We start from the raw sequence: 23,264 nt of genomic DNA, 5'->3' as shown, positions 1-23,264 counted from the left end.
CAGAAGTCTTAATTGCTGAATTCTACCAAACATTTAAAAGGAATCAACACCAATTAACCTCAAACTCTTCAAATAAGTAAATAAACAAACAAACCAAGAGAAGGGAACACTTCCTAACTCATTCTATGAGGCCAGTAGTATGTTAATACCAAAGTCAGACAAATACACACAAAAACTACAGAATATAGTTATGAACGTAGAGGTAAAAATCCTCTTACAAATGTAGAGGCAAAAATCCTCAATAAAATACTAGCAAACCAAAACTAGCACCATATTAGGACTGACCATGACCAAGAAGGGTTTATCTCAGGAATGTAAGGGTAGCTCAACATAGTACAATCAATCAATGTACTATCCCATATTAATAGAATGGAAGGAGAAAAAAAAAAACCAGGATTACCTCCATAGATGCAGAAAAGGCATTTAACGAAAGTCAACCACTATTTCATGATAAAAACACTCAATAAATTAGGAATAGAAGAGAATTTCCCATTTTGCTCTGCTTACTCCATCGAGTCTACTCTCTATGTGCTTTTTAATGATAATTAAGCTATTGGATTTTAAAAGCATTTAGATGGTTTATTTTGGCCTCATCTGTTAACTTCCTAGAAATAAAAGAGAATTTCCTCAACCTCATAAAGGGCATCTGTGAAAAATCTGCAATTGACAGCATACTTAAAGGTGAAAGACTGAAAGCTTTCTGCCTAGAATCAGCACTTAACCACTCCTATTCAACACTGTAATGGAAGTTCTAACTAGAGCAATTAGTTAAGAAAAAGAAAGAAACTCTCTGAGATTAGAAAGGAAGAAGTCCAACTACCTCTATTCACAGATGCTATGATTTCATATATAGAAAACCCTAAAGAATCCACACCAATTATTTTGAAAAAACTATAAAGCTAATGAGTTCAGCAAAGTTGCAAGATATAAGATCAATACATGAAAATCAGCTGTATTTCTATACACTAGCAATGATCAATACAAAGAGCAAAAGAAGAAAACAATTTCATTTATAATAGCAATAAAAAGAATAAAACTGTTAGAAATAATTTAACCAAGGAAGTATAATGTACACTAAAAGTTACAATACCCTGTTAAAAAATTAAAGACCTAATTAATGGAATGAAATCCACATCCATAGATTACAAGACTCAATACTGTTAAAGTGGCAATATTTTCCAAATTAATCTGCAGATCCTGTGCAATCTCCATCAAAATACCAATTGCCTTTTGTGCAGAAATGGACAAGCTAATCCTAATATCCATATGGAATTGCGTGGGACCCTAAATAGCCAAATCAATCTTTAAAAAAAGAGCAAAACAGAAGGAGTCACACCTCTCAATTTCAAAACTTACTACAAAGCTACAGTAACCAAAATACTGTGGAACTAGCTTAAGAATACACATATAAGGCCGGCCGCGGTGGCTCAAGCCTGTAATCCCAGCACTTTGGGAGGCCGAGACGGGCGGATCACGAGGTCAGGAGATCGAGACCATCCTGGCTAACATGGTGAAACCCCGTCTCTACTAAAAAATACAAAAACTAGCTGGGCGAGGTGGCGGGCGCCTGTAGTCCCAGCTACTCGGGAGGCTGAGGCAGGAGAATGGCATAAACCCGGGAGACAGAGCTTGCAGTGAGCTGAGATCCGGCCACTGCTCTCCAGCCTGGCGACAGAGCGAGACTCCGTCTCAAAAAAAAAAAAAAAAAAAAAAGAATACACATATAGATCATTGTTACAGGATTGAGAGTCTAGAAGTAAACCCTCATATTTATGGTCAATTGATTTTCAACAGGATGCCAACACCATTCAATGGAGAAAGGACAGTCTTTTCAACAAATGGTGCTCAGACAGCTGGATAACCATAGGCTAATGAAACTGGACCCATACTTCTCACCATATACAAAAATTAACTCAAATGGACCAAACATCTAAATACAAGAACTAAAACCACTCTTAGAAGAAAACATATGGGTAAATCTTCATGACCTTTGATTTGGCAATGGATACCTAGCAATGACATGCAAAGCATGGGCAACAAACGAAAAAACAGATAAATTACACATTAACCAAAATTTAAAATTTTTGTACATCTAAGAACGTTATCAAGAAAGTGAAAAGACAACATACAAAATGGGAGAAAATTTGCAAATCATATGTATGATAAATGTACAAAGAGATCATTAGTCATTAGTCTTTAGGGAAATGCAAATGAAAACCACAATGAGGTCCCACCTCACACCCACCAGGATGGCTTTCATTAAAAAAAAAAACAAAAAAAAACAAGTTGGCAAGGATGCAGATACATTGGGACCCTCATACATTACTGATGGGAATATAAAATGCTTCAGCCACCGTGGAAAACAATTTGGCAGTTCCTCAAAAAGTTAAACAGAATGACCATAGTAACCAGAAATTCTACTCCTAGGTATATATCAAAAAGCATTTAAAACAGGTATCCAAACAAGTACATGTATATAGCATGTTCACAGTAACATTATTCACAAGCCAAGAGGTGGAAACAACCAAATGTCCATCAACTGATGAGTGGATAAACAAAATTGTGGTATGTCTACACAATGGAGTATTACTTAGCCATAAAAAGGAATGAAGTACTGATACATGCTACAACATGGAAGTGCCTCCAACACATTACGCTACACAAAAGAAGCCAGGCACAAAAGGCTACATGCTGTCCAGTTCCATTTATATAAAATATCCAGGATGAATTCACAGATACAGAAAGTAGGTTGGTGGTTATTTGGGGTTGGGAGGATAAAAGAATAGAGAGAAACTGCTCGATAGGTAAGGGAAAAGATACAAAGTGGCAGATATATAAGATGAACAAGTCTAGCGATCTAATGTAAAACATGAGGACTATAGCTAATAACATTGTATTGTATTTGGAATTTTTGCTAAATGAAATACTGCTGTTCTTGTCAAACAGTAAAATGGGTAATTATGTGAAATGATGGATATATTAACTTGCTTCACTAGGGTAACTATTTATCAAGTTGTATATGCATCTCACAATATCATGTTATATACCTCAAATATACACAATAAATTTTAAAAATAAAAAGGTTAATTTTACATTGTATGATTTTACCTCAATAAATTATTTTTTAAAAGAAGGATGTCTGGGCCGGGCGCGGTGGCTCAAGCCTGTAATCCCAGCACTTTGGGAGGCCGAGACGGGCGGATCACGAGGTCAGGAGATCGAGACCATCCTGGCTAACACGGTGAAACCCCGTCTCTACTAAAAATACAAAAACTAGCCGGGCGAGGTAGCGGGCGCCTGTAGTCCCAGCTACTCGGAGGCTGAGGCAGGAGAATGGCGTAAACCCGGGAGGCGGAGCTTGCAGTGAGCTGAGATCCGGCCACTGCACTCCAGTTCGGGCGACAGAGCGAGACTCCGCCTCAAAAAAAAAAAAAAAAAAGAAGGATGTCTGATATGGTTTGGCTGTGTTCTCACCCAGATCTTATCTTGAATTGTAGTTCTCATAATCCCCACATGTCATGGGAGGGACCCAGTGGGAGGTAATTAATCACGGGGGCGGTTACCCTCATGCTGTTCTTGTGATAGTGAGTTCTCACAAGATTGGATGGTTTTATAAGGAGCTTTTCTCCCCCTTCACTCTGCACTTCTCCTTGCTGCTTCCATATAAAGGACATGTTTGTTTCTCCTTCCACCATGACTAAGTTTCCTGAGGCCTCCCCAGCCATGCTGAACTATGAGTCAATTAACTCTTTCCTTTATAAATTACCCAGTCTCAGGTATGTCTTTATTAGCAGCATGAGAACGGACTAATACAATGTCTTAGTCTTTTTTCTGTTGCTTATAACGGAATACCTGAAACTGGGTTGGTTGATTGGTTGGTTGGTTGGTTGGTTGGTTATTTATTTATTTATTTATTTATTTATTTATTTTTGAGGTGGAATCTCACTCTGTCGCTCAGGCTGGAGTGCAGTGGCACAATCTTGGCTCACTGCAACCTCCGCCTCCCAGGTTCAAGTGATTCTCCTGCCTCAGCCTCCCAAGTAGCTGGGATTACAGACATGTGCCACCATGCCCAGCTAATTTTTGTATTTTTAGTAGAGACGAGGTTTCACCATGTTGGCCAGGCTGGTCTCAAACTCCTGATCCCAAGTCATCCACCTGCCTCACCCTCCCAAAGTGCTGGAATTACAGGCGTGAGCCACTGCGCCCAGCTGAAACTGGGTAATTTATAAAAAAAGAGGAATTTATTTCTTACAGTCATAGAGGCTGAGAAGTCCAAGGTTGAGGTGCTGTATTTTGTGAGTGAGGCCCTCTTGCAGGTGGGGACTCTCTGCAGAGTCTCCAGGTGGCACCGGATATCACATGCCAAGTGGGGCTGGTTGCTAGCTCAGGTCTCTCTTTCCCTTCTTATAAAGCCACCAGTCCCACTCCCATGATAACCTACTAATCCATTCACCTATTAATCCATGAATGGGTTAATTCATTCATGAGGACAGAACCCTCATGACCCAATCACCTCTTACTCAGGAGGCGGACGTGGGAGGATCACTTGAACCTAGGAGTTCAAGTCTAGCCTAGGCAACATAGCGAGACCCCGTCTCATTTTTAGAAAAAAGGAGGAGGAGGAGAGGAAGGAGAGGAAGGAGGAGAAGAAAGAAGAAGAAAGAAGGAGAAGGAAGAAGAAGAAAGAAGGAGAGGAGGAGGAGGAGAGGAAGAGGAAGAGGAAGAGGAAGAAGAAGAAGAAGAAGAAGAAGAAGAAGAAGACGAAGACGACGACGACGACCACCTTGCCTGTCAATACTGTTACATTGGGAATTAAATTTCAACATGAATTTTGGAGGGGAAAAACTTTCAAACCATAGCAAGGGGGTTGTTGCAGTTCTGTTTTAGTAAAAACTATATTTGGAAGTTGAGAATACGGAAATCTTTCCCTTAAAATGATAATGTTTGCACACTACTCCTTAGGAAGATTTTGGGTACCCTAACTCACACCTCACTGTGAAGACCACACACCCCAGTGGATGGATATGTATGGTAACAGAACCACATGTGATAATCTGTAGTCATTATGTGTGTGTATGTATGCATATATTTAATCTATCTCATCATCAGTTTAGAGATAATTTTGTCTCTAATTTCCATTTGACTTTGTACCAGTAAAATGCAAGAGTACAACTTGTCCAAAATGAGTTTATTTATATATGATTATATTATGATATAGATAGGTGGCCGGGCGCGGTGGCTCAAGCCTGTAATCCCAGCACTCTGGGAGGCCAAGACGGGTGAATCACGAGGTCAGGAGATCGAGACCATCCTGGCTAACACAGTGAAACCCCATCTCTACTAAAAAATACAAAAAACTAGCCGGGCGAGGTGGCCGGCGCCTGTAGTCCCAGCTACTCAGGAGGCTGACGCAGGAGAATGGCGTGAACCCGGGAGGCAGAGCTTGCAGTGAGCTGAGATCCGGCCACTGCACTCCAGCCTGGGTGACAGAGCGAGACTCCGTCTCAAAATAATAATAATAATAATAATTATATTATGATATAGATAAGTACAAAAGAGGAATTACTGAAACCATTATTTGAGCAAGTTCCAGAAAAGCAATTGCCACTTATGTAAATATTAGTTTAAAATTTGTATGACTCAAACAACTCTTGTGTAAAAGTATTTGTTTATCTGTCTTAAAGAAAATTAACTGACCATAAATATAAAGGTCTATTTTCAGATTCTCAATTCTGTCCCATTGACCTATGTGATGCCAGTACCACACAGTCTTAATTACAGTACCAAAGAGTTCCACACAGTCTTGATTACTTGTGCAGTTCTGCCCTGCAATGCCCAGTTTCTGGAAAAGTCTCATTTCTCTGAAGATCTGCAGGTGCCATTCAAGAGAGAGCAGTGCCTACATGCATGTGGAATCAGTTGTTTTGCCACAGCCTGAGCCTGCATTGATGTAGAACAAAAGCTTCAATTTATGCACATTTTTAGAAACTATTAACTACAGATTTTCGTGTTGTCTTTAAATGGGATTTCTTATTCGTAATTGAGATGAGAAGAGTCTACTTATCAAGGACTAAGAATAGTAGGTCAACTTCATCAAAACAGTTAGCTCCTAAAATAAAGAGACCCATTTCTGTGAAGACTTTCTCAAAATGACAAACTCAGAAAAAATTCTTAGCTGCTCAGCAAATGCTTCCCCCAATATGGCACTCTGACCAGGAGTGATTCTCTGTAATATTGTGCTGTACCGAAACAGTAAACAAAACAGGGTGGGTTCCCCCAGGTGTGGTTTAATAATGGTAACTGCTTGGTCTGAATGTGTATGTACCCCCGACCCAGCCCCAAATTCATGTTGAAACTTAATCCTCACACTGATGGTATTAAAAGGTGAGGACTTTGGGGAGGTGATTAGGTCACAAAGGGCACCATTCTCACAAATGGGACTAGTGCCCCAATAAAAGAGGTTTGAGGCAGCCCTTTTAAAAGCTCCTTCTGCCATGTGAGAACACAGCTAAAAGGCACCATTTATGAAGCAGAAAGCAGCCCTCACCAGACACTGAATATGCCAGCACCTTGATCTTGGACTTCCCAGCCTCCAGAGCTATGAGCAATATATTTCTGTTATTTATAAATTATCTAGTCAAAGGCATTTTGCTATAGCAGCACAAATGGACTAATACAGGGCCCATGGTATTCCCAGGGAATGGGACATTCATAAGAAGTTTTATTTGGCAGAATCGAAAGTGTGTTCCCCCATGAGATGATTACACACACAGAGAGAAAAGAAGAGATGGTGAGAGTGGTGGAGGACTCTGAAAGCAACATGGATGAGCCTTGAAAACATTACACTAAGTGAAAGCAGATAAACATAAAATCCACATATTGAATGATTCCATTGATATGAAATATTCAGAATAGGGAAGTCCATGGAGACAGAAAGAAATGAGTGGTTGCTTGGGGGTGAGGGGTAGAAACAAGAAGAATTGGGGGATTGGGAAGTGACAGGTAAAGGATACAGTGTTTCTTTTCGTAGTAATAAAAGTGTTCTAAAACAGACTGTAGTGATGGTTGTGCAACCCTGTGAATATACTAGTAAGATCCTGCATGATCTGTCCCCTGACAACTTCTCTGTCTTTTCTCCAGCATTCTCCAAACTCCAGCCACACAGGCTGCCTTCCGGGCCACAGAGTAAGCCTGGCTCTTTTCTGCCTCAGAACTCTTCAACTGATCTCTTGGCCTCGAAGACTCCTTCCTCATTTCCTTGCACATTACCTCTCCTCAGAGATGCCTTCACCACTTAATTTCAAGTAGCTGCCCCTAATCTTGGGCCCTTGCTGTCCCATCACCCTCTTGAATTTGGTTGAGAGTACTCAGCAATATCTGAAAATATTTTAGGTACTGAATGTCTCCTTCCAGAGAAAACAATTCATAAGGTCAGTGACCTCTTCCACATTGTGAGGTCTAGCACCTAGCAGCAAGCCAGCACTCAAAAAAACATTGGTGAATAAATAAATAAAGGCCATTTATGATACGATCTCTGGCCTAGGTGGTTCAGGGATTTTTAAAACAAGCAGAGGAATGCACAACGTGCAGAGAAGAACATTCTCTGCAAGATAAGTATCTGGACCAAGGTGAGGTGGAGAGGCCTATCTCTTTGAAACCTCAGTTATGAGAAATATAAGCTAAGATAGAAAAAAGGGTGGCAGCATGATGTGGTCTTGTGGGCTGTCATTCAACCACATACATCACATACAGGTGGTTCTAGAGGTTCCCAGACACACTGGCTAATGGTGCTGATGAGGAAGATCAGATGGGCCAGCACAAGACTCAAAAGGGGATTTTTATATATTAAAAAGTCCCTGTCGATTGGAGGTATGATATGCTGAGATTTAAAAAGTTCCCATCAAGAAGTTAACACATTTATTGAAAGTCTATTTATACTTATCAAATTTGTTTTGATTTTTGGTCCTGCTTGTTTTGGAGATGTTAAATGATTTCATTAAAACCATCATTGCTAATACATTAAGTGTATTTATTTTCCTGAGGATCTTAGAGGCCACCTGCATGCAGAGGACAGCATGAATGCCCAGGAAAGACCTGATAATGCCCAAACTGCTCACCTCATACCGTACACAAAAATTAACTTCTAAGAGATTTATACTTCTAGGTCTATGATCAATTTGGAGTTAACTTTTGTGTATGGTGTGAGGTAATGGTCCAACTTCATTCTTTTGCATGTGGATATCCTATGGTCCTAAGCAATATTTGTTGAAGACTGTTCTTTTCATTTGAATAGGTCTTGGTACCTTTGTCAAAAATCAACTGACCATAGATCTAAGGGTTTACTTCTAGACTCGCAGTTCTATTCCATTGATCTCTAGACAGTAGTCTACTATCTTGATAATTTTGGTCTATAGTCAGTGCTACAACTGATAAGTGTAAGTTCTCCATCTTTTTCTTATTTTTCAAGATTGCTTTGGCTATTCTGAGTCCTTTGAATTTCCATATGAATTTTAGGGTCAGCTTATCCACTTCCGCAAAAAATCCATCTGGGATTTTGTCAGGAATTGTGTTGGGTCTGTCACTCGATTTAGGTCTGCTTGACTCTTACACCAGAGGTCCAGCCACAGTCAGTCCTTCCAATCAAGTCAGTCAAAGAACAACAGTAAGGCTAATGCTTACTGAGCACTCACCTTGTTCCAAGGACTGTGCTGAGTGCTTCACATGGCTCCTCCCATGTCATCCTTACAATGATCCTAGGAGGCAGGGCTTTTTATTATCTTCATGTAAGAGATAAGGAAACTGAGGTGCAGACAAGTCAGGTGACTTACCCAAGGTGAGAGTTCACAAGTGGCAGAGGTAAGGTTTCGACCCAAGAAGTCTGACTCCAAAGCCCTTGACTTTCTCAACTCAATATATAATACAAAGAGATCTTAATAAACCCATTTTTAAAAGGCAAGCAATCTGGCAGAAAATGGGGGAAGAATGTGAAAATTTACCAAAGAGGCAATGCAAATGGCCAGTAAATATATGATGCTCCATATGACTACAATCAGGAGAATGCATAATAAGCAATGAGATATTATTTTGCCCATCATATTGGTAAAATATTTTTTATTGATAAAATTCAGTGTTGGCGTGGGTCTGGGAAAACAGGTACTATTATAACAACATCAGTAATAGTGCATAATGGCAAATCCACTTTGGAGAGCAATTTGGCAGAGTTTTTTATAATATAAAATACACATATCTTTGGTCCTAGCAGTCACATTGCACTTGGGCACAAAGAACATGGAGAAGAATGTCCGCTGTAGCCCTATTTGTAATTGCATAAAAAGGAAATAAACCACGTGTCTGCCAGTAAGGAAATGGCAATATGGGTCATGGCCAAATCCACACCACTGGAACGCTGGTTCCACAAGGTTTGGTTTGTGTGTGACTTGTTCATGGCTGTAGCCCCAAAGCCTAAAACAGTAACTGATAACACAGCTGGCACTCAGACATTTACTGAATGCATACTATGGTATACCATGCAGTGGTAAACGAATAAGGAGTGTGTGTGTGTGTGTGTGTGTGTGTGTGTGTATGCACACAAATATGTATGTGTGTATATATTATATACCTATAAATATATATTTCCTTATTTGGAAAAAGGGTCTCTGCAGATGTATTAAGTGAAAGATCTCAAGATGAGATCATCCTGGATTATCTAGGTGGGCCTTCAGCCCACTAACAAGCATCTTTGTGAGAGAAAGAAGAGAGACACAGAAAGGGGAACACCGTGTGACAACAGAGGCAGAGATTGGAGTGACGCAACCACAAACCAAGGAACACCTAGAGCCACCAGAAGTGGGGAAAGTCAAGGAAAGATTCTTCCCTAGAGCCTTCAGAGAGAATGTGGCCCAACCAACAACTTGATGTAGAACTTCTAGCATCCAGAACTGTGAGAGAATAAAGTTCTGTTGTTTTAAGCCATCCAGTTTGTGGTACTTTCCTAAGGCAGCTGGAAAAAAACCAACATAGACATGTTCTCTAAGGACTTCAATACACATTAAATGAAAGAGCCTCACATCTGTAACATTAAAAAACAAAAAAACCACCAATTTCTATCTATAGATGTACATAACAGCATTGAAAACTAATTGGGATCAACATGCCCCAAACGGACTACAGTAGTTCTCATGGAAGTAGAAGGGAGAAGGGTCAACAGAGACCTTGGCTTTACTTTATAAGTAGTTATCATTTTTTGAAAGAATGGTTTGAGAAGGCCGGGCGTTGTGGCTCACACCTGTAATCCCAGCACTTTGGGAGGCCGAGGTGGGCGGATTGCCTGAGCTCAGGAGTTTGAGACCAGCCTGGGCAACATGGTGAAATCCCCTCTACTAAAATACAAAAAATTAGCTGGGCATGGCGGTGTGCGCCTGTAGTCCCAGCTACTCGGGAGGCTGAGGCAGGAGAATTGCTTGAACCCGGGAGGGGCAGGTTGCAGTGAGCCGAGATTGCACTACTGCACTCCAGCCTGGGTGACAGAGCGAGACTCTGTCTCCAAAACAAACAAACAAATAAATAAATAAATAAGTTAAAAAATGAAAGAAAAAAAGGAAAATCGATAACAAAGCTTAGCATTTGAGAAACTACACAGACTCCATTTTAAGAAAAGCCATGACTAGGTGTGGTGGTTAATGCTCATCATCTCAGCATTTGGGAGGGCAAAGTGGGAGAATTACTTAAGGCCAGGAGTTCAAGACCAGCTTGGGCAACACAGTGAGATTCTGTCTCCACAAAAAAAATTTAAAATTAGCCAGATGTGGTAGCACACACCTATAGTCCCAGCTACTTGGAAGGCTGGGATGGGAGGATCACTTGAGCCTAGGAGTTTACGGCTATAGTAAAGCTAAGATGGTGCCACTGCACTTCAGCTTGGGCAACAGAGCAAGACTCTGTCTCAAAAATAAAGAAAAAAAAAAAGCCATTATAAAATCAATCTAAAAGGGGAAACAAATCTTTTATTCACTTCAAAGTAACTTTTTTTCTGAGTTAAGGAAGACAGCCCTTGGAGGTCATTGCTGGTATGTCACACCAGTAGAGGCTATGACTTGAGCTACAGAAAATGATATATCAGTTATCACACACTGTTAGGTATTTTTAACAAAGGATTTAAATATTTGAATTTTATTTTAAATAATATAACTATCCATTTCTTTTCTTTCTTTTTCTTTTCCTTTTTTTTTTTTTTTTTTTTTGAGACAGAGATCTCGCTTCATCATCCAGGCTGGAGTGCAATGGTGCAATCTCGGCTCACTGCAGCCTCCACCTCCCGGGTTCAAGCAATTCTCCTGCCTCAGCCTCCCGAGTAGCTGGGATTACAGGCGTGCACCACCACACCCGGCTAATTTTGTATTTTTAGTAGAGACGGGGTTTCACCAGGTTGGCCAGGCTGGTCTCAAACTCCCGACCTCAAGTGATCCTCCCACCTTGGCCTCCCAAAGTGCTGGGATTACAGGCATGAGCCACCGTGCCCAGCCACTATCCATATTTCATCTGATGAAGTAAAATATATTGTTTTTCTTGTGCATATATTCTGAGTGGACGATACACATTAATCACTATTGTTTGTTTTTAATAGTTTGTTTGATCTGCTACTCACGCTTTATTGAGGAAGTCTCTTCCACTGCATCCTTCAGGTTAAAATCATCAAAGTCCCCAGATCCTAAAAGTTAAAAAAAAAAAAATTAAACTATCTTTGCATAAAATAAAGTCATAATGAAATACCCCTAGAAATGGTCATTTCCCTTTAGAAAGTGAAGGAATAACAAAAGATATTCCACGCAAATAAAAACCCAAAGTGAGTGGTGGTAGCTATACTTATATCAGACAAAATAGAGGTCAGTATTGTTAGCAAACTAATATAGGAACAGAAAACCAAGTACCACATGTTCTCACTTATAAGTGGGACTAAATGATGAGAACACATGAACACATAGAAGGGAACAACACATACTGGGGCCTATTGGAGGGCAGAGGGTAGGAGGAGGAAGAGGATGAGGAAAAATAACCAATGGGTACTAGGCTTATTACCCAGGTGAGGAAATAATCTGTACAACAAACCCCCATGATGCAAGTTTACCCATATGACAAACCTGCACATGTATCCCTGAACTGAAAATAAAAGTAAAAAAAAAAAATAGATTTTTAAAGTCAAAAACTGTAAAAGGAGACAAAGGAGGTCATTATATGCTAAAGGGGTCAATTCATTCAGAAAGTATAACAATTGTAAATATATACACACCCAACATTGAGCACCTAAATATACAGAGCAAATATTAATAGACTTCAGTCTACTGAGTAGTAAACTTAACCAAGGAGGTAAAAGACCCATACCTCCTAACCTGTACCTTGAAAACTATAAAACAATGATGAAAAATTAAGAAGACAAATGAAAATATATCCATGTTCATGTATTAGAAGAATATTGTTAAAATGTCTATACTGACCAAAGTGATCTACAGATACGATGTAATTTTTAATCAAAATTCCAATGTCATTTTTCACAGAAATGGAAAAAACAATTCTAAAATTTGTATGGAACCAGAAATGACCCCCAATAGCCAAAGCAATCTTGAGCAAAATGTGCAAAGCTGGAGGCATCACACTTCTTGATTTCAAAATATATTGTAAAGCTATTGTAATCAAAACAGCATGGTACTGGCATAAAAACAGACACATCAACTAATGGAACAGGATAGAAAGCACCAAAATCAAATCAAATATTACAGTTAATTGATCTCCAACAAGGACAGTCTCTTTAGTAAATGATGCAGGGAAACTGGATATCTACATGCGGAAGAATGAAATTGGACCCCTATCTCATACCATATACAAAAATTAACTCAAAATGAATAAAAGACTTAAACGCAAGACCTGAAACTGCAAAGCTACTAGAAAAAAACACAGGGAAAAAGTTCCACAACATTAGTCTGGGCAACCACTTCCTAGATAAGACTCCAAAAGCACAGGCAACAAAAGTGAAAGTAGACAAATGAGACTGAATGAAACTAAAAACTTTCTGCACAGCAAAGGAAACAACAGAGTAGAAAGACAACCCATGGATTAGGAGAAAATATTTGCAAACCATACGTCTGAAAAGGGGTTAATATCCGAAATATATAAGGAATTCAACTCAATAGCAAGAAAACAAATAACCCAGTTAAAAATGGGCAAAGGCAAAGGAGCTTCTCAAAAGAAGAGATATGAATGGCCAACGGGTATATGAAAAAATGCTCAATATCTCTAATCACCAGGGAAACACAAATTAAAACCAAAATGGGGGCCGGGCGTGGTGGCTCATGCCTGTAATCCTAGCACTTTGGGAGGCTGAGGCAGGCAGATCACGAGGTCAAGAGATTGAGACCATCCTGGCCAACGTGGTGAAACCTCGTCTCTATTAAAAATATAAAAATTAGCTGGGCGCGGTGACACGTGCCTGTAGTCAAAGCTACTCACTCGGGAGGCTGAGACAGGAGAATCTCTTGAACCAGAGACACAGAGGTTGCAGTGAGCTGAGATCTCACCACTGCACTCCAGCCTGGTGACAGAGTGAGACACCGTCTCAAAAAACAAAAACAAAAACAAAAACAAAAACAAACAAACAAAAATGTGATGTCATCTTACATCTGTTAGAACGGCTATTATCAAGAAGACAAATTACATTTGTTGGTGAGGATATGGAGAAAAGGGAACACTTGTACATATTGTTAGGAATGTAAATTAGTATAGTCATTTCAGAGAATGGTATGGAGGTTCCTCAAAAAAACAAAAAATAAAATTATCATACAATTCAGAAATCAATCCCAGTTCTGTGCATGCATTAATATCCAAAGGAAGGCCAGGCGTGGTGGCTCTCGCCTGTAATCCCAGCACTTTGGGAGGCCTAGGCGGGCGGATCATGAGGTCAGGAGATCAAGACCATCCTGGCTAACATGGTGAAACCCCGTCTCTACTAAAAATATAAAAAATTAGCCAGGCGTGGTGGTGTGTGCCTGTAGTCCCAGCTACTCAGGAGGCTGAGGCAGGACAAAGGCGTGAACCTGGGAGGCGGAGCTTACAGTGAGCCGAGATCGCACCACTGCACTCCAGCCTGGGCAACAGAGCGAGACTCTGTCTCAAAAAAAAAAAAAAAAATCCAAAAGAATTGAAATCAGTATTTTGAAGAGCTATCTGTACTCCCATGCTCATTTTGGTTTTATTTACATTAGCAAAGGTATGGAAGCAACCTAAGTGCCCAACAACAAATGAATGGATAAAGAAAATGTGGTACATATATAAATGGAGTACTATACATCCTTTAAAAAGAAGGAAATGGCCGGGCGCGGTGGCTCAAGCCTGTAATCCCAGCACTTTGGGAGGCCGAGACGGGCGGATCACGAGGTCAGGAGATCGAGACCATCCTGGCGAACACGGTGAAACCCCGTCTCTACTAAAAAATACAAAAACTAGCCGGGCGAGGTGGCGGGCGCCTGTAGTCCCAGCTACTCGGGAGGCTGAGGCAGGAGAATGGCGTAAACCCGGGAGGCGGAGCTCGCAGTGAGCTGAGATCCGGCCACTGCACTCCAGTCCGGGTGACAGAGCAAGACTCCGCCTCAAAAAAAAAAAAAAAAAAGGAAATTCTGTCATTCATGACAATGTGGATGGAACTGAAGGACATTATGCCACGTGAAATAAGCCACGCACAGAAATACAAATATTGTATGATCTCACTTAGATGTGGAATCTAAAAAAGTTGATCTCACAGAAACAGTAGAAAGGTAGCTAACCAGAGGCTGAGGGGAGGGAGAGGTGTGGGGAAAGGGAAAGTGTTGATTAAAGAACACGAAGCTTCAGTTAGACAAGAGGAATTAAGTTTTAGCAACCTACTGCACTGCATAGTGACCACAATTAATAATAATGTATTATATATTTTTTAATTGCTAATAGACTTTTACCATTCTCACTACAACAAAATAAGCTTGTGAGATAATGGACACGTTAGTTAGTTTGAATGAATCTTACTACAATATATACACAGACCAAAACATCACATTGTGCCCTATAAATATATACAGATTATTTGTCAATTAAAAATAAACGTTAAAAATGATTTTTATTAGCCAGCATGGTGGTGCATGCCTGTAGTCCCAATTACTTGGAAGGCTGAGGAAGGAAGATCACTGGAGGTTAGAAGTTTGAGGTTACAGTGAGTTATGACTGTGTATGGCTCTCTAGCATGGGCGAAAGAGTGAGGCCCTGTCTGTAAAAAGCAATGATAACAAAACAAAGATTTAAAAATTTATCTTTGTATGAAACAAAATAATACTGAAATTCTCTCCTGAAATGGTCATGGCCCTTTAGACAGTGTCATGAATTTAACTCCACAAAAGGGAAATCTGTCACAGCCACCCAAAGATATACTGAGCTGATAGCCTTCCTCAACCTATCTATTCCCATCAAAAATAAAAATTTAAAAATAAAAACAAAACAAAACCCCAAGCTTCAGTCCACAAGAATGTTGAAGGCTCAGGTGTTTGGAACATGAAGTAAGATCTCACAGAAAACCTTCTCCATAGAGAAGTAAGAGGGGTCATTGGAGCCCACAGCTCCACTGATGAGGGGCCAAGTTCTCCCACCCCACCCCAGGTCTCACAAAGGCTACTCTATATTTTGTCAATCCAGGGTGCCTTCTCTCCGATCCCCAGCACCCCACCTAGACTAGAGGCTCTGACTAATCACACATAACTGAAGAAGCTCTGGGGAAAACGTTTTCACAACAGAATTTGTCCTCACAAGTTGACCCATCTGCCCAACCAGTGTCCCACTGAACTTGATAGCTAATGTTCCCTCTAGATGCGCATGTAGTTTGTCATAAGGGTGTATAGCTTATCAGTTCTCAAGCAAACCATTATGCATGCATACTGGAATTGACCAAATAAGTAAATGGATAGGGGATGGTGGGAGCCAGGTTTCTCACTATGAGAGAGAGGTTACAAATAACAGAGGCAGGCTAAAATGACCCATATAAAAATGGATTAGAGTAGGAGACTTTAAGCTAAGCACGAAATCATATTTAGCTTAATTTTTTTTTTTTTTTCTGAGATGGAGTTTCGCTCGTTGCCCAGGCTGGAGTGCAATAGCGCAATCTCAGCTCACCAGATTCAAGTGATTCTCCTGCCTCAGCCTCTCAAGTAGGTGGGATTACAGGCGCCCGCCACCACACCCAGCTAATTTTGTATTTTTGGTAGAGACGGGGTTTCTCCATGTTGGTCAGGCTGGTCTCGAACTCCTAACCTCAGGTGATCTGCCCGCCTCAGCCTCCCAAAGTGCTGGGATTACAGGTGTGAGCCACCACCCCTGGCCTAGCTTAATATTAACATATAGCCATGTGTTGCTTAGCAATGGGGATATGTTCTGAGATGTATCTGTTAGACTTCTACCATTTTGCTGTGCAAACATCATAGGGTGTCCTTACACAAATCTAGATGGTGTAGCCTACTACAAACCTAGGCTGCATGGTAGAGCCTATTTCTCCTAGCCTAGAAACCTGTACAGCATGTGACTGTACTGAATACTGTAGGCGACTGTAACACCTTGGTATTTGTGTATCTAAACACAGAAAAGGCACAGTAAAAATAAAGTATTACAATTTTATGAGACCCACATTGTATATGTGGTCTGTCAACCAAAATATCACCACGTGGCACATGACTATATACAGATAGCTATATACAGAAATATTTTTAGACATGAGTATATATATGGTTAGTATAAAGACATATTCCCTTGCTCTGTCAACTGAGAGGGGCTGGAGACAACAACACCATGTAGCAGTGAGCACATCTAGCACCCAGGTCTTCATCTCTAATCCTACTCTCCAATAAAGGGAACCAGGGCTCCTTGACTGATTTGACTGTGACAGAAAATATATAAGATGAGCTTGAATCTTGAAGCATCTTGAGGTGCCAGGAAGTAAGGAAGTTTTTTAGTTTGTTTGTTTTGTTTTGTTTTGTTTTGTTTTCTGAGGGGGAGTTTTGTTCTTGTCGCCCAGGCTGGAGTGCCATGGCACAATCTTGGCTCACTGCAACCTCCGCCTCCCAGATTCAAGCAATTCTCCTGTCTCGGCCTCCCGAGTAGCTGGGATTACGGGTGCCCAACACCATGCGCAGTTAGTTTTTGTATTTTTAGTAGAGACAGGGTTTCACTATGTTGGCCAGGCTGGTCTCAAACTCCTGACCTCTAGTGATCCACCCCCCTCAGCCTCCCAAAGTGCTGGGATGACAGGCGTGAGCCACCGCACCCGGCCTGCAAGTATTTTTAAAAATCACATCAATTGGTATCTGTCAAAGGGGCACAGGAATCACCTGAAAGAGCTCCCGGTGGCTATGGCTAGAACAAATTTTTAAAGACTTTTTTCAGGACGGATATAGCTGGAACAATTTGAAGAACAAAATAAAATAGTATTCGGTTATAACCCAAAGTATAAAATAAGTATACACGAGTCCATGCTGAATGAATAAGTGAATACATAAATAAACAAAAGAGAGAGAATAGACAAATCTCTCATACAGTATAATCCAAATTCATTTCTGTAGATATCTGTCTCTCCTGGAGGTGAAGCACAATTCCCCACTCCCTACGTATTGGCCACACATAGTAACTTCCTTCCAAAGATTACAGTATGATAAAGCGGGAATAAAAAAGCTTTACTCTTTACAGAGGAGAAACCTGACAAACACTACCTAAGCCAGGTGACCAAGGTCAACAGGTACAATGATGAGTCCTGTTGACAGTATGTTCCCTTGATATAATGTGACAGGATGTGATGCGCATGGCACTTTGCCTCTGTGGTCTTTCTTTCAAAACCCCGTAACTCCAGTCTAATCATGAGAAAAACATCAGATAAATCCTGACTGGGGTGTGCTGTGCTGTACAAAATACCTGACCAATCTTCAAGATCATCAAGGTCATTAAAACCAAACAGAGTTTGAGAAACTGGCATAGCCTGAGAAGCTTAAGAAGATGTAATGACTAACAGTCATGTGGATTAGATTGGATCCTGGATTGGATTCTGGAACAGAAGAGGACTTTAGATAGAAACTGAGGAAATCTGAATAAAGTATAGACTTTAGTTAATAACAGTACATCTATACTGGTTCATCAACTGTGACAAATGCATCCTACTAAAATGTTAATAGGGAAAACTGGATATGAAGCATATGGGAACTCTGTCCTAGTTTTACAATTTTTCTGTATACCTAACTGTTCCAAAATAAAACTTTAAAAAATCCATTTCCTATAGCAAAACCAATTAGGGGCAACTGCTGAATGAAGAGATATAGCATATACAACCTCGAAACCATTTAAGGGGAAAAAAATAAAAGGACAACAGGAACAACCAAAACTCAAGTCAACCCAAAAGTCACCAGAGGTAAAAATAAAAAAAAAAAAAAGAAGAAGAAGAAGCAAGGACTATGTTAAATACAAAACAAACTTTTTGGGTTTTTTTTTGTAGAGATGGAATCTCACTATGTTGCCCAGGTTGGTGGTCTCCAACTCCCAGTCTCAAGCAATCCTCCCGCCTTGGCCTTCCAAAGTTTGGGGACTACAGGCGTGAGCCACCACGCCCAGCGGAAACATGAACTTTAACATAGGAATATGTATAATCATATCAAAAAAAACAAAAAAGGGGGGTGTAAATAGGCTAAAACTCCCATTAAAAGACAAATAAGATTAAAAGATATCTAACTACAGGCTACTGATAAAATATACATTTAAAACAAAACGGCAAAAAAAAAAAAAAAGTAGAGAATGAAGAAATATATACCAGGCAAACACTAACAGGAAGGAAACAGACATGATATTAATATAAAATAAAATTCAAGACCCAAAGCTCAAAGCAGGAAAAGAGCAATATTTTATGGAAATAAAGCATATAATATACCAGTAAATAAAAGTTACGGCAGTTAATAACCTGGCTTCCAAAATTCTAAGGTAGACTTTTGCTTCTTGCTATGAGGGAATAACTGGGATCAGACCCGCCTTTCCACTGTAAATCATAAAATGAACAAAACCCATGAGGCAAAATCAGCACTGAACAAGAAAGTAGTGAGAGCTTGCAATCCTTGAGATTAGGGAAATTATAACAGCTAAATCCAACAGGTGATCTTGGATTGGATCCTGAACCTATAAAGGCCATTACTGGGACAATCAGCAAAGTTAAATTAGGTCTGTAGACCAGATAGATGATAATACTGATCACTGTCAATTGCTGGTCTCGATGGAAATACTGTAGTCAGGAGGAGGGTATCCTTGTTTTTAGAAATTGCATACTGAAGTATCAAGAGGTAACAGGTATAGGCTTGGTGCAGTAGCTCATGCCTGTAATCCCAGCACTTTGGGAGGCTGAAACAGGAGGACTGCTTGAGCCCAGGAGTTCAAGACCAGCCCGGGTAACATAGGGAGACTCCGTCTCAACAACAACAACAACAACAATAACAAAATTTTAAAATTAGCTACCAGGTATGGTAGCTTATGCTTATAACCCCAGCACTTTGAGAGGCTGAGGTGGAAGGACTCCTTGAGCCCAGGAGTTCAAGACCAGCCAAGGCCACATAGTGAGACCTCGTCTCTACTAAGAATCAAAAAAACTAGCTGGGTGTGATGGTGCATGCCTGTAGTCCCAGCTACTCTGGAGGCTAAGATGGGAGGATCACTTGAGCCCAGGAGGTCAAAGCTTCAGTGAGCTATGATCATACTACCGCACTCCAGCCTGGGCAACAGAGTAAGACCCCATCTCAAAAAACAAAAAAAAAATTAGCTGGGCATGGAGGCACATGCTTGTACTCCCAGCTACTCTGGAGGCTGAGGTTGGGGGATCACTTGAGCCTGGGAGGTTGAGGCTGCACTGAGCCTTGACAATGCCATTGCACTCTATCCTGGGTGCCAGAGGGAGACCCTACCTCAAAAACAAAACAAAAAAAAGAAAAGAAAAGAAAGAAAGAAAGAAAAGAAGGAAGGAAGGAAGGAAGGAAGGAAGGAAGGAAGGGAAAGAAAGAAAGAAAAGAAGGAAAGGGATCTAATGTTTGCAACTGATTCTGAAATGGTTCAGGAAATTCATACACACACACACACACACACACGGACGTGGGGTGGGGAGAACACATACCCATACAGAAAACGTGATAAATCTAGAAAATTTAGGTAAACAACATATATAAACTCTTTTTTTATTTTGAGACAGGGTCTGGCTCTGTCACCCAGATTGGATTGCAGTGGTGCAATCATGGCTCCTGCAGCCTCAACCTCCTGGGTTCAAGCAATCTTTTCAGCTCAGCCTCCCAAGTAGCTGGGAATACAGACACATGCCACCATGCCTAACTTTTTGTATTTTTTGTAGAGATGGGGTCTCACTATGTTGCCCAGGCTGGTCTCAAACTTCTGAGCTCAAGCAATCTGCCTGCCTCAGCCTCCCAAAGTGCTGGGATTACAGGTATGAGCCACCACACCCAGTCAAGAACTCTGTGTATTAATAATAGACATTATTGGGACAACTGTTAAAACTTGGATGGGGTCTGAGGATTAAGTGGCAATAATGTATCAAGGTTAGTGTCCTGATTCAATGGCTGCATTGTAGATATGTAAGAAGATGTCCTTATTTGTAGGAAATGCACTCTAATATATTGGGGGTGGGGGTGATAAGGCATTAGGTAACCAGTTTACTCTCAAGTGGCTTGGTGGGAAAAAAAAAAAAAGTTCCTTGCACTGTACTTGCCAATTTTCTGAAAGTTTATAATTATTTCAACATTAAAAAATTAAAATATGCAAATACTTCAACCCAGCAGTTCCATTTCTAGGTACCTGTTACAGAAAAATACTAGAAGCATGTACCCAAGAAGTATAGACAAGGATGCTTATAACAGGAAAAGGAAATGGAAACAGCCCAAGTGTTCAGCAAAGATGAATGGTGAAATGAAATACGGTTCTTCATACAATTAATGATTGTGTAGCTGTTAAAAAGAATGAGATAAGCCTATAATAGTGACATGCGAGAGATCTCCACAATACACTAATAAATAAAGCAAAGTGCAGAGAATTTTTCCATTTGTGTGTGTGTATCCATATCTATATCCACAAACATCTTCTGGAAGTTTACACAGGGAAACTGGTAACAGTAGCTATGTTTAGGGAATGAGAATAATGGTCAGGGGAAGGGAGAGGGAGCATTTTACAATTAATTTAAACTCTTCTCTGCCTTTTTGTTTTCGATCCATGTACGTGTATTTCTCCTAAAAGTCCTGCATCAATCCCTCCAAAGCCATAAACCTACCATCTCACTGGGTCTTCCTCAAATCTCTCTCTCTGCTTCCTCACCCAAGAATTGCAAAAATAGGTTCCCTGAAATTACATCTTACACAATAATAAGACGTTTTTAGCCTCAGCCATTGCCCCTACCGCTTGCTGATATATCCTGCTACAAGTCATCAGGTAAATATGCTAAGAGGAACATAACACAGTGTTGTGCTATGTACCCATCCTTGTTGACCTTGGATTCAACAGACTCAAACTATCTGTGGATAAAACCAATTTCAATCTAGATCCTGAGCTATTAAGATGTCTTCTAAGCCCACAAGCAAGCACAGCTGCTAAAATCAAGTTCAGAAGAAATATTCTCAGGAGATATAATGCACCTCAAAAGGTGCAAAACAGTGTCATGTTCTATACCCCTTCTATGCAATCTATTAACTAAGCTCAGTTTTGGATGCAGGCAGACCACAATCCTCTGTGTTAGTGACACAGACTAACCCTCTGGCACCAACACGCATTAGAAACAGCTGATTCACCACAGGCTCAATCCACAACCCCCAATCCCCGTATCTGGGCAGCCAGTATTCAAGTATTCAGCAGAAAATTACTTCCACTGCAGAGGGCCACCAAGAATTCCTTTTAATGTAAAAAGCACGTAATGAGCTGGTAATACTTGTCTGAAAATGTCCTTTGGAAATGTTGCCCATGGACTTGTGCATGTCCTTGAGAAGATTAATTTCATAAGAAAAGTGCTGTTTCTACCCACAGACACTCCAACAGCCAAAGTCTGTCCTGGAGTAGATTTTGTCCCTTTGGGAAGGAACACAAGCTTGACCTCAAGTTGCAATTTGACCCAACAGGACTGGCATCTAAAGCTAAGGCTAAGGGTGCACTTCAATAAAGGCTGTAAAACAAGGCACAGCTGCCCTTGTTAGAGAATGCCACCCTGAATTGGCTGTGATCCAGCACCTACCAATACCTGATTGAAACGTCTGATCCTTGAGAGAGACCATCTGATGGGCCCCTTAAGGAGCCTTTCATTTGGATTTGATTAATCATTCCCTCCTCTGTTGTTGCTATCCACTCCACTGAGTTCATCCTGAAAGCACAGCCATTCCAGTTAAGTGTTTTTGTGTGTCCTCTCTCTAGACTCGCCCCACTTAACATGGTAGCCACTAGCCACATGTGGCCGTTTAAATTAAAATTAGCATTCGATAATTTTTAAAAATTCTGCTCCTTTACTGCACTAGCCACATTTCAACACTTCATAGTCATATGCAGCTGGTAACTACTGCGTTTGACAGCACAGATAAAGAACATTTCCATCATCACAGAAAGTTCCATAGGACAGTGCTGCTCTAGACAGTGAGCTGCCTGAAGCAAGGACTGGCACTTGGTAATCTCCATGCCAACACCACACACAGACCCAACAGCAAGAAAGCGTTTCCTAAAGGTGTGTTCATTTTGATTATCAAAACTCTGTCACCAGTAGACAGTACCTGATATTACTTTGTGACAAAATCCATTTGGATTTCATGCCAAGAGCAAGCATTTCTGCAGAGGAATGTGCCTGCTGCCTGCTGCTGGATTAATAACTGTAGAGGCAACTGGGACCCGTGGCTGCCAAAGATTTCAGACACAAAGTAGGGATTCCACCAGGGAGATTGGCACCTCTCAAGTGGCCAGTTACATCTATCTCCCCTGCTCTCTAAGGACGGTTTCTATGCTACCTGTTTCCTTTGTACATGTAAGCAGTTTACAATTTGGGGGGAAGATGGGCCAGTATAAATTCTAAGTGAATGAATACTCACCTAAACTGCATCGGTTTTTTAATTTTAAAATCCTGACCCTTTTCTGGGCTGGACACGGTGGCTCACGCCTGTAATCCCAACACTTTGGGAGGCCGAGGCAGGCAGATCACAAGGTCAGGA

The 23,264-nt window shown here is 40.7% G+C and overlaps 1 protein-coding gene across 1 annotated transcript in view; it reads right to left on the bottom strand.

The window, feature by feature from the left end:
- The window catches only part of CD99L2 (CD99 molecule like 2), a 124,238-nt gene that overhangs the window by 44,718 nt on the left and 56,256 nt on the right, over positions 1-23,264 (bottom strand). The window contains 1 exon segment of the mRNA XM_033202004.1: positions 11,648-11,710. Coding sequence (XP_033057895.1) covers positions 11,648-11,710 — 63 coding nt within the window.

The sequence above is a fragment of the Trachypithecus francoisi genome, unplaced genomic scaffold (assembly GCF_009764315.1).
Source record: "Trachypithecus francoisi isolate TF-2019V2 unplaced genomic scaffold, Tfra_2.0 Lachesis_group6, whole genome shotgun sequence".
In the NCBI taxonomy this organism is placed as follows: domain Eukaryota; kingdom Metazoa; phylum Chordata; class Mammalia; order Primates; family Cercopithecidae; genus Trachypithecus; species Trachypithecus francoisi.
Note: the sequence above shows the minus strand (reverse complement) of the source record. Positions and strands in the feature narration are given on the sequence as shown.